Raw genomic sequence first — 12,280 nt, forward strand, 5'->3', positions numbered from 1 at the left:
CTCCCACTCCACACTAAAGGTATACACACTCCTGAATTACATTCAAATGAGAAAGTAATAATTAAAATGTCTTAAGCATTCCTCAAAATACGCAAAAGTAATATCGAAACAATTACTTCGGTGTGCATAGAAAATTGAGAAATCCAAGGGAAGTAGAGTGTAGGGGTCTTTTGAATCGACGTATTTGGTATACTTTAGGGGAATAAGGTCATTAAATAAACAAGAGCATACAATTCTCGTAAATAATAAATGCAGGTGAATTCGGTTTTTCCTTTACTAACAAAAATCAATGCGCGTCACCTCTGCACGTACGCGTATTCAACAGTCCTTGTTTATATTCAAGCAAGCATTTTAAGCTGTTCCTTGTTTTTCGCGCAATGGCGTGTTTAGGTTAATCAGGTCATTACGGCCGGTTTACGACATTGATTAAAGCGTTTTCCTTTTTAAAATCGGTTTATCGACCAATCAAAGACCAAGAGTGTAAAAAGAATATTGGTATGGGGTTTGTTTTATTGATCAATTTGCATTTAAAATAAAGGCAGCGACATGGTACGGATAAACGTGGAACTAAGCGGTCAATAGTAGGTATGTTAGCGTGTTCAAGACCTGTTTCGTTACGTGCCATTTTATTTACGGGGACGTTAGATGGATTGGAATGAGACTGGAAGCAGCTAGCGCTGGAAGTTTTAGGGTAACCTCGTCTGCACTGCACACCCTAGCACCAGGTTGTCATTGCACTCTTTGTCCTCCTTTACTGTTCTATATGTGTATCCCGATCGATATCTCGTTCTGTGCACATCTCTTAAAGGTCGTAACAAAAATTTCACCTTTTCACGCTTTGGCAGTGGCATGTTATTGCATAAAAATCGATACGGCTTTATTTGCGCACAATTTGACTACTTAAGGTGGACGTTTTACGATAAATGATAACAGTGAGCGACATACATTAACTTTTTACATCACTTGCAATATTAATACATAAATTGTAAATTAGGTTTAACAAATTTGCAAAGGATCCTCGGCAGATAAGACTATAAGATCTATTTGTTGTCTAACTATTGGAAAACCTGCTCGTTAATATGCTTATTCGATTATTAAATTTATTAGTTTACCCAATATAAAAGGAAATTTGGGTTAAGCATGACATCAGCTCTTAATTCTAAACAAAGCTTTACTAATAATTCGGGAGCACGATACGATGCATCAACAGCATTTCCAGCAAAGTGACATTTCTCCGGACACGGATGATTTTAAAAAAATTATGTTCACAGTACAAAAAAAGTTACAAGATATGCATTCCCAGGGGATTTTGTTAATTTACTAAAACAATCCCAGGTAGAACACAATCTTGGTTAAACATTGGTGCAACAAAATGGCCCAATATGGTTATATTGCATCATATAAGTAAATATTGGTCCGACATTGTCACAATAATCGCAACTAAGCATCTCCACAAGATCTTTGAACCACATGTTATGATAATATTTAATTAATATTGTAGGGGAGAAAGGCTTATATTGCTACAATATTATTCTGTCAATATTGCAAGACGAATATATAACCGATATTCCTCTGATGTGCGTAATTTAAGGTGATGCCAATATTGTAACTGGTAATATTAATACAATATTGTATTCTGAGCTTTAACAAGTTGCTTGGCTCCATGTTGTAATTATATATTTTCCTTAATATTGTTAGGGGCTTTACAATCGTACATACAATATCTTATATTGCTACAATATTATTCTGTCAATATTGCAAGACGAATATATAACCGATATTCCTCTGATGTGCGTAATTTAAGGTGATGCCAATATTGTAACTGGTAATATTAATACAATATTGTATTCTGAGCTTTTAACAAGTTGCTTGGCTCCATGTTGTAATTATATATTTTCCTTAATATTGTGATGGAAACATAGAAAAATAACTAATATTGTTACAATAATGTTCCGCGTCCCTTCTAGAGCTCAGTGGAGTCGGGTCGGGTACCACGTTGGCTGGAACCTACTACCTATACAAGGTGTCAATTTTAAAACCTACAAACGGCCATATTTTCCAAAGTAAAGAGATATTGAAAATCGCGCAAAACCGTTTCGGGGGTATCGAGGAGGAACCAGAATGACGTTATAAGTAACAACGCCCCACCTCCCCTTAACCCCCCAGCCCCCCTCTTCAAAAATCCTAAATGGAAACCCCATACTTGTGACACCTCGTTGGAAAGCTACTGAAAAACTGAAAAATGCTTTCCAGTGGTACCAACAAAGTCAATATTCATTAAGACAATTTAACAAAAATTTAATAATTATCAAAAAAAATTAAACCCTAAAGCGGGCATCTGTAACACTGTTAATAAGCGTTTGGGTGTTGTGCTACGAAAACGGGCAACAAGAAGTGGAATCCAGTGTGGATAGCAATCTTGGAGGTGTCAAAGACATGCAGAGAACTTGTTAAGTGCTGCTGTTAAAAGGGTACATGTCATTTTTACGCTTTCATAATTTCGGTGTACGTCACCCCACTGGAAGAGGAAAGTATACATGTTTGGTACAATTGAAAGGTCTTTTCGCGGCCCACAAAATTGTACTGAGGAAAACAATGGTATAAATTCAAATTTCTGAGAAAAATATTGAGTTCGAGGCCTTATAAAAAGGGTTCCCACTAACCCCTCGAAATGGTAACTCTTTGAAAATTGTTTGTTAGGATCTTAAGAAGCTTCATGCAAAATTTGGAGCTTGTATACGACAGGTATTTACCCTTTTCACTAAGCTACCTCACTAATTGAAGTCTACAGAACACAATCATGCTCTATCTAATAGACTCTCTCTGCCACAACCATTCTCTATATTAAAACAACGAGGTAATTGTTGAATTTTTTAGATTTATACTGAAGATAAATTCACCGTTTGGCCTCCGTCTCGTCTAACTAAAATAGGGGAAATAAATTAGTCATTCTCTGAATTGCTTTTTAATAATAGGCTTTCAAAGAAAGACTCTCCTCTACCGGAACACATTTCATTGTAACTCGATTGTAACTATTCTGAAATTTTCAACGCAATATAAAAGATCCTTTTCCGACTTACATCCATAGTTGATGCTGTACCTATTTGTTATGCCCAACAATATTAATCAGATCCATGAAATTGGTGTACCGATATAGATACATATATTCAATTTCTGAATATAGCTTTGGGCGCATTATTTAACAGATTGCTCGAGACATCAATAAATACGGTTGGCAATATGAATAACCTAGAGCTCAAATGTTAAGGCAAAACTGTTTATTTATGTTTCAGACTCAAAAAGTTCGTGTTGACCTTATCATAGTTCGATAGCTATTCATAGCTCTAACAAAATTACCCAGTTAGCCAAGGAGCACTTCTGTGACATGGGTTAACACCATCGCCATTCGCTGTTATACAGGATTGTCGTTTGGTGACACACCTATAGTGATATCCGTAAATGAGTCATAAATGTGATGCCAGCTGAGCGAAACCAAGGCTCTCCAGAGTTACACGCTCTAAATACTTAGTTCAAAAACATTCTGTAGGAAGAGTACAATTTGGTTTGTTGGCTAAGATTAATTGCAATAAAATGCTATTAACGTTATTTTGTTAGTAATTTCGTTAAAATCTCGTCTTTTTAGAAACAATAGTACGAGACAGTCGTTTCTTAAAACGCCATATCGCAATCATCTCGAGTTTTTTTGTTTCACCTATACCTGCCCTGTGATATATTATTCTTCCTTCACAATTTCCATTTGACGTTAATATACGATATACATATAATTTAGTCTAGGTAGATACCTACGTAATAGTTTTCCCTTAGGAACTGAGTACATCCATCAACTTTAAAATTGATTTTACTTCAAGCCCCGAACGCACGTGTATAAAATGAGCAGCAGGTAGGAATAAGAATTGACTACTTGCGATTAAGTGTGTAGAAAAATCGATAATTGTAAATGGTATTGCGTGACGCCATATAATCACGCAACTCGAAGTGTGCTCTTCGTGCCACGTGCGCCCACTAGACTGTCGATGAGTAACATGCTTTTTTCGTAACTACATAATTATCTAGCGATAACGAATCATTCTATAAATGTACTAAACTAATCAAGGTAAAAAATACAATCAAGTTCAAAATCCAGCTCGTGCGCGCTTTCTCTTCAAATGGAATGGTTACAAACAAAGTTACCAAAGGGGTTTTCCACCTAACTGAATTAAAAATCGATTCAGTTTTATAAGAGAAATCGTTCTTTAAAATTATGCCACGCAATTAAAAATAAAATAGGTAGTTCCTTCTCCCACGATATTATTGGGTCTATTTTCAAACTGTGCTTCCGACTGTGCATTCGTTTTCTCTTCTTAATTTTATTATTTGAGACCTATAAAAGAAAGGGCCCTCTCGGTATGAACAATAGAAGAGGGAGTTTAATAAGCGTAGGAGTATTTTATTTTCTAAGCAAATTGTTGCAGGTAAAGTAGTCTCTGTCCCAGTCCTTTTTGATGGTACAATAATTTAATTATGTTCAAAGAGTTTCCTTGCCTGAAGGAATTAATAATTTACATATTGGGCGAGGGGCGCACCAAGCTGGAGAAACCATTTCAATTTTCAACTTTTTATAGGCCGAGGATTCCAAACAGGCCATTAGGTAGCACAGGGACCATACAGGATGACGTTCAATAAATTAGAGGCAAGTTGAAATTCGGCAAGGTCCTTTGTTTTAAGGTACTCACGCCCCAGCGTCGAGGCGTTGAGCTCGTCACCCCAAAACCACCCCCTAAGTGGAGTAAAATCTACCTTTTTTTGAAATTTTTCTTAATAACTCTGAAACTAAATTGTAGAGATGAAAATTTCCTACAAAATATGCAAACACAAATGTATATCCTCCACTAATTACATCGGAATTCCCAAGTTCCAATCGCCAGAGATCAATATATTCGGAAGATGGCAATTAATATTCCATGCGTTCTACCTCGCGCTTTCAGTTGCTTGTTTAATTGACGTGTACCTCGATACGGATTACGAAAGAAACAGGAAGATGAGAATCGACGCCCACAAATCAAGCGCTGGAAATCGGCGCGACAAAATTGCATGGTTCTATCATGGAGCCATCTATCAAACCGTTTTTTTTTCGACAAGTAATAAACCCTAAATAACAATAATGCTTGGTAAGAACAAAATAAATCGTTATACTTTTAATAATTTAAACGAAACGTAGTTATTTATTGCAGTTACGGAGGAGATCTCTACCTGGTCCTCTTTAGTACTGAAAAAGGTTCTTCTGAGGTCTTTTGAACTCACCCACCGTTTCGCTATTATACATTTTTTTAAATATACTTCAACTACTTGCTTTCTTACTTCAGCTCTTGCTGTATTTCATGTGCTATAGGTTTTCTTGCAAATATAAGAGTCTGACCATTCCTTCTTTGAAATAAAAATATCGAATTTACTAAACTGCATTTGAATTTTTTTTGCAAATAAATAGAGTGCTCCACGGCTAGCTTCTTTATTTACATTTTTTTGGAATGATTGATTTTAATTATTGCTTTTCTAAGTGGCTTGCTAGCAAAATTAAACTCAAGATAAAGCACAAAAAATCAATGAAATTGATCCAATTTACAATCCCTTTTATAAGATTGAATTTCTACTTAAATAGGTTAATATCCATGGCCACGATTTTTTTAACTACCCACAATTCAAACCTAATAACAATACATGTCACAATTTTTTAATACACAATTCACCTTAGAGATAATCACAATGGAACCACTAATTTGGAGGTTTTCTTTCTTCAAATTTAAACCAACCAACTTTAGATGAAAAACTAATCTTTTCTATCAAATCCAATTCTAATGGGTTTATAAATGGTAAAATACATCTAATACAAACGGATTCAATTTGTCCAGCAATTGATATCTTAAAAAAAATACAAATCCAAATTGTCGTTGATAATACCAAATATAATGTAAGACGATTTTTCTTAAAGATAAGCACGCTCTAACTTTAAATAAACAAAAGCTCTTATAACAATGTCCTGCAGTAGTTGGTATGTTCGTACAAAATAGGCTCAGACAGGTAATTTCTTGTTGATTCTTCGGAAGTAAACAATGTAATTTATAGATTGGATCGCCCGCGACGAATACCTTTACTTCTATGACTTCTCCAGGGAATGGTTGCTCTATGGGAGAATCTTTTCGGACGTTAACTTCTATGTATAAATTGCAGGCAAGCAACATTTTTTCTATCACGGCAGTTTGTTGTGAACGGACTGTAAATGGTTCTAAACTTTTCTTTTTTAGCACAAAAGGATTTTCACCAAGCCAAAATCTTTTCTGTAATCCAACGCCGAACCGCTTAATTTCTTTATAACTAATTAACGCCTACAAAATGGCTTCTTATTAATGAAACCGGCCATCTTTAATCAATTGATGATCTTTAATGAATGATTTGTTTGCTTGGTTCCTGCTCCACAACTTACATGTGAGCGAATGTAATAATTTAAACTCTCACGTACGGTTAAATTTGCAGCGTTACGTTCGCACAATACAAAATGTGAGCGCTTAAAGCCAATTGAGATATAAATTATCCCTTCCTATATTCGACATTCTGGAGCCAGACTTACTAAAGCTATTAAAAGTTCAACACACTGTAGAGATCAAATGACGTAGAAAAAACGATCGCACAACTGTAATTCAAAACTCCGAACTGCCCTACAAATCTAAATCTATTTAAATTCTGAAATTACCAAGCCTACATCTTGACCACCCTGCAGACTCTCTACCTACAGCAATGCGCACTCCTAAACTTTATAAAAACAATTTGAAAAAGTTACATGTGCTAATTCCCTCTCATTCATTTTGTCCATTTCGTTGGAATTGAAACCATCCAACCTCAAATTACCTATGCATCTAATTTATGAGCTACCTACTTATAAAGTTTCCAATGTTTTGATTGAATAACCAAAAGATAATGAATCTTTGAACCTCAAGTTGGAGGGGCGCTACTAAATGTACTAATACTGAGTAAAATACTTTTTTCTCCAACCACCTGAATAAGACGCTATTTTGTGACAGTGTTCGGTACGTAAAATTGACGTTTTGCGGATTAATCGTTTTCACCATGGCAACTGTACAAAAAGTAGATACTTTTGGTCCTAGTACCAAAAAGAAATTGACCTTGAAAGTTGGCCAATTAAAAATTACAATCACGGAGATATGTCACATTGACATCGTTTTACATTGCAGGTTGTAAGATATTTCTATACATACAAATCAAATATTTTTTGCATATTCAATGCAAATAATGATGTTACCTATACGTATGTACATGTATTGAAAATGATTTACGCTCGCTATTTTTATTTAAATCATGTGTAACGTAATTTACATATTCGGTGAACGTAATTTTAATACGTATACAACCCGCCGTCGCGCGTAACACCATCTACTTAAGACACATTGCACTATTATCTGTCATTTTGAATTCAAAATTTGAAAAAGTTAATTGCAATTAATTTTAATTAAAAAACTGTATGGTAAGTTTTTTATTTCAATACAAATATAACAATATTAATTGTGTATGCATTAGAAATGACTGAAACTGATAGCGACATGGATTGCACTCCGCCAGAGATTATAGAAACGGCAGAACATGCTACCTCAAGATTTGCTCCCTACAAAGTCACGAGAGGTGAGAAGTAAGAAGTAAGAACGAATAGGTTATAAGTTAACCTAAAAACTAGAGTGGCATCACACGTGAGAACAAGAAAGCAGATGTTCTTATACTAGTAGTGAAACTGTGACTGAATCTAAATTCGAATATAATTTGAAGTAAAGGGGGTTGGAGAAAAAATTTTATGTTTTATTCGTACAAAAAATACGTTTTCGGGACTCGGAAGGTTGCTGGACTCCGCTGACGCGTCGTCCAGCAACTATCTTCCTCGTCCCGAAAACTGACATTTTTTGTACTAATGAAACAAATAACTATTGTGCCATCGGTATCGGTCACACTTATCCGGTAACCAAAATTTTTGGAATCGAATAGACGTCACATAAGTCGCGATACAATCGCTTTTATGCAATGAGACATACACAACCTAGTTTAAAGAATATGAACGTACAATCGAAATGCCTGCAAATGAAATGCTACAAAATCTCTAACAAAGAGCTTTCCGTGCTAGTTGTGGATAACTAACTGGAATAATTTACTATTCTGAAAGTTATTTGCATAACGTAATTTACATCTTCTAAAACTAGTCTGCACACAATAAAGTAACGTAGGTCTAGGTGCCAAAATAAATGGGATGCAGTTCATTATTTCTTTGACTGTCCTAACCTACACGACCATGTATTATGTTATCTCTCGTATCCGTTACAAAACTAGGTTGTCCTCAACAGTGAAAAGATATTCAAATTACTAACGAGTGCTGGAAATGTTTCCTTTTAATGAAATTACTAATTGCATCGGGGGCGTATTCATTACATTATAAATGCATCCATAAGTTCGTAAGTAAACATACTAATTAGAATTGGTGTTACTGAAATGATTCACGGCATGATAATTGGGGTCTAGCCTCGTCTCGCCCCGATTTCACATGAGTGAATCCCCTATTTTGATCCCCGTCTATGAATATATGGATGATTCTAAAACTAAATTACGTAGATCAGCCAGACTGCGATCGTTATAGCATCCACATGAGATTATTTCGCACAAGGTGCGAGATGTACAAATTGGATTGGAATATGTAACGTCGGATCAATACTGACGGAGCCATCACGGCAGATAAAATACTTTTACACGCACGTTGCCTCTGATACTCCAATATGCATTACTAAAATTTTATTTCCAAACTCGATTGAAGATTTAAATTTTCATACGCCTTACTAACTTGTGAAGATCGATATGAAGTTCCTACTCTGCGTTCTCTTTCGTAATGAGAAACAAATATTTGCTGATATTTTGCGAAAGATAATTACCGGAACGAAGCAAGTTACTAAATTATCTCGAAAACAGCACACAAATACCGAAAAGTGTAGAAAATTTGCACTGTCAACTACAAATTTTAGAAATGATCCAAAAAAAACAGTGCTCCTCTTATAAGCGCTAATCTATTCGTTACTGACGGATAACTTTGCAATTTTTTTTTCATTGTTCACTTTACTTTTTAACCTCGTAATTAATGAGATAGTGCGCACTCATTAAAAATTGACAATTATTAATAAATGTAATTTTACATACATGCACCCATTGTGATTATATGCTAACATTTTGCCTGTATAGACAGTTATCTTCAATATTGTGATATTGATGCTTTTGAATCCTTCCGATGATTGGAGGTGAATGAAAATACCTTCTTAGATTCTGCCATCAACAATAAAAACTGGACCGCGATTTACATTACGACAATGTAGTCGATTTAAAAAAAAATCTGTTGTTAATTTATTATTTTCTAAATGATATTGATTGTTCATCATTGTTTAAATAAATATAAAATCTCTATATTTATTTAAACCCTTGTCGAAAGCTACAGAATGTCTGAAAATTTACAGTAGTCTACAAACTTTGTGTGGCATGAGCGGGCACTGATTCAACGATATGCAATAATTCAGTAAGGAGTATGCTCCCTCCTCCCTCCCTCCCTCCCACCCCCGCAGCAAACCTTTTAAAGGAAAAGTAAATTGGCCACGGCTAGCCAGGGGAAACGGGTCTTCTGGTGAAACAACCACCGTGGTTTGAAAAAGTAATTTTGGGCGCCAGGCGTGTACATAAGTCACAACAAAAAAAATATAAAAATATAGAATAAAAACAAAATAGGAATACAAGTTTTGTGAACCCTCGGGCACCTGTGAGATATGGAGCCTCTAGGCCTCGCAAGGTTCCCGATGATAGATACACGCCATTGATACTGCGAAAATGAACAGAACTGGTCAAAATAGTAAACATTGCAATGATGGTGCATGAATGTTTTATTTTATTAGTACCGTTATGAAATCAACTTCTTTACATTGTTCTGCAGTATCCTTCTCAAAGAGGTTTAGTAAGAATGATAAACAACATAAAAATTAGTTTCCGTATGAGTATGATTACATTCTATTTGAAATTTAATTTACTGTTTTATTGTTTTTTCTTTTTAAATACTACGCAGAAAAGAATGTCATTTTGTTTGTTTATTTATTTAACAACGCCACGTTTAATAAAGACGCTTTAGGCCGCAAGAGAAGTTATTCCTAAATATTCTCCATATGAGTCACGCTATATCATTCAATTCGTTTTACAACTATACGTCGCGTCGTCTAGTATAAAAACAGTCGCAAATATCCACCTACTGCAAAACTATTTTTCTTCCCATGGACTAGATAGAGATGAAAATATAATAGCATAGTTACGACCACTTTTGCAGTGGGCGGGTACCTGCTATGATTGACGTGACCGTTAGTATGTTACACTGCTAGAAAATTAACTGACATACAGAAAACTTAGGAAGCTATCCATTTATTGATAATAATAACGTACTAAAACGCAAATAAATAATTTTCTGTGTTTTTATACGAAAGTACTAATATCTATTTTTTCATTTTAGAATGTGGTTCTCCCCAAACTACCAATACCTTCCCTGGAACAAACCCTCACAAAATACGAAAAGACGCTGCAACCAATACTAGATGAATCAAAACAGGAACGACTAAAAAAGCTCATAGAAAACTTTGGCAGTCCTGCGGGAATTGGACCAAGATTACAACTGCATCTCATCGACAAAAGTGAAAAGCTTGATAATTGGGTTAGTACATTTCGTTGGCAGTTTTTATTATTTGTGTGCGTCTGTAAGAATTTTTTGTTGATATTTCTACACTTTGCCCGCCCACTTGTCGAAGAAGAAATATTTATTCCAATTCTACGGAAGCGAACACTGAAATTATTTTCTACTCGACCGGTTGATCTTTAAAACTCTACCAAACGACTTTTAGAGGCTCGAGTTTAATAAATCGACCTGCCAAGTTAACATTATTTTATCGTGGTTCTACGCTTCGGTATATCTTTGCATATGCAGCATAGTATCTACCAGTGATATTCATTTAGAAGTAGACATAGGGATTTCCTATGTTTAGTTTTAAATGGCAAAAACTCTTCTGAAGGACGCCTAATTTTATGCAACAAAAATACAAACCAAAGTAATTGAAAAAATTTCAAGGATCACATTAAGAACCTTGAATATGTATTCTATTATTAAGGACAATAATGGCCTCCTCAAGTGAACTCTCCTACAAAATGAAGGTAGAAGATGATTCCTAGAAAGAAAGTTACAGAAGTGCTGAGGGAGCTACATGATGGTACGGTCGGTGGGCACTTGGGAGTTGGAAAAAGTGCGAGGAAGATTTTACTTGGTCAATCTCAACGATGATGTAGCAGAATGATGCCGCCAGTGCGTTCTTTTCGCTGCAATCAATGGCACATAGCGACACCCGAAGGCATCTACGCAAAATACAACGTTCCTTTGAAAGAGTTGCAATAGACCTAGCTGAACCACTCCCAGAAAGTGATGGAGAAGAGTACAGTATGGTTGCGATGAACTACTTCAGCAAATGGGTGGAGGCCGACATTGCCACACCAAGAAGCGGCTACCGGCACAGACGTTTTTGCGAGGGAATGGATTTGTCGATTTGGAGTTCCGCATAAAATTCATTCGGGCAGAGGCAGGAATTTCTAGTGTCTGCAAGGCGATGGGTGTTCGAAAAATGAGGACAACTCCATTGCACCCACAATGCGTTGGAATGATCGAAAGAATGAACAGAACAATTAATAGACATCTTTCCAAAGTTGTCTCTGACCATCAACAAGACTGGGATCAACATCTACAATTATTCCTTATAGCTTATCGCTCTTCGGGACATGAACCAACCGGACAGACTCCTTCAAATATTAAATTTGGAAGATAAATAAGACTTCCATATGACTTGAAGTTTGGATGCAAGCCTGGAGAGCGCATCGCCGATGATGACTATGTCAGCAACCTCCGACAGAAGATGAAATTCACGATATAGTACGTAATAACATCGGAAGGGTCAGTGACCGTATGAAAGAACGATATGACGTCCGAGCTAATGCAGGTGGATACCTATCTGAAGATTTTGTCTAGTTCTTTAATCCCAAAAGAAGACGTGGGTATTCTCCAAAGCTACAGACGTCACACGAAGGTCCTAAAAGCGCATACATGATGCCCTCATAGGTAGCAACGGAGCGCAAGTAAACAGAGTGGAATTGCAGGACCCTTTTAGTGAATTCA

General features: G+C 35.9%; 2 protein-coding genes across 2 annotated transcripts in view; one reads left to right on the forward strand and one right to left on the reverse strand.

Annotated features, from left to right (window-relative positions):
• Positions 1-12,280, reverse strand: part of LOC116166911 (glucose dehydrogenase [FAD, quinone]-like) — a 361,388-nt gene that overhangs the window by 127,331 nt on the left and 221,777 nt on the right. The gene's annotated exons all lie outside the window — the stretch shown is intronic.
• LOC116166618 (choline O-acetyltransferase) overlaps positions 1-12,280 on the forward strand; it is a 104,143-nt gene that overhangs the window by 78,971 nt on the left and 12,892 nt on the right. The window contains exon 4 of the mRNA XM_031481618.1: positions 10,580-10,777. Coding sequence (XP_031337478.1) covers positions 10,580-10,777 — 198 coding nt within the window. The remainder of the gene's footprint in view (positions 1-10,579; positions 10,778-12,280) is intronic.

This window comes from Photinus pyralis, unplaced genomic scaffold (genome assembly GCF_008802855.1).
Source record: "Photinus pyralis isolate 1611_PpyrPB1 unplaced genomic scaffold, Ppyr1.3 Ppyr1.4_LG3b, whole genome shotgun sequence".
NCBI lineage: Eukaryota > Metazoa > Arthropoda > Insecta > Coleoptera > Lampyridae > Photinus > Photinus pyralis.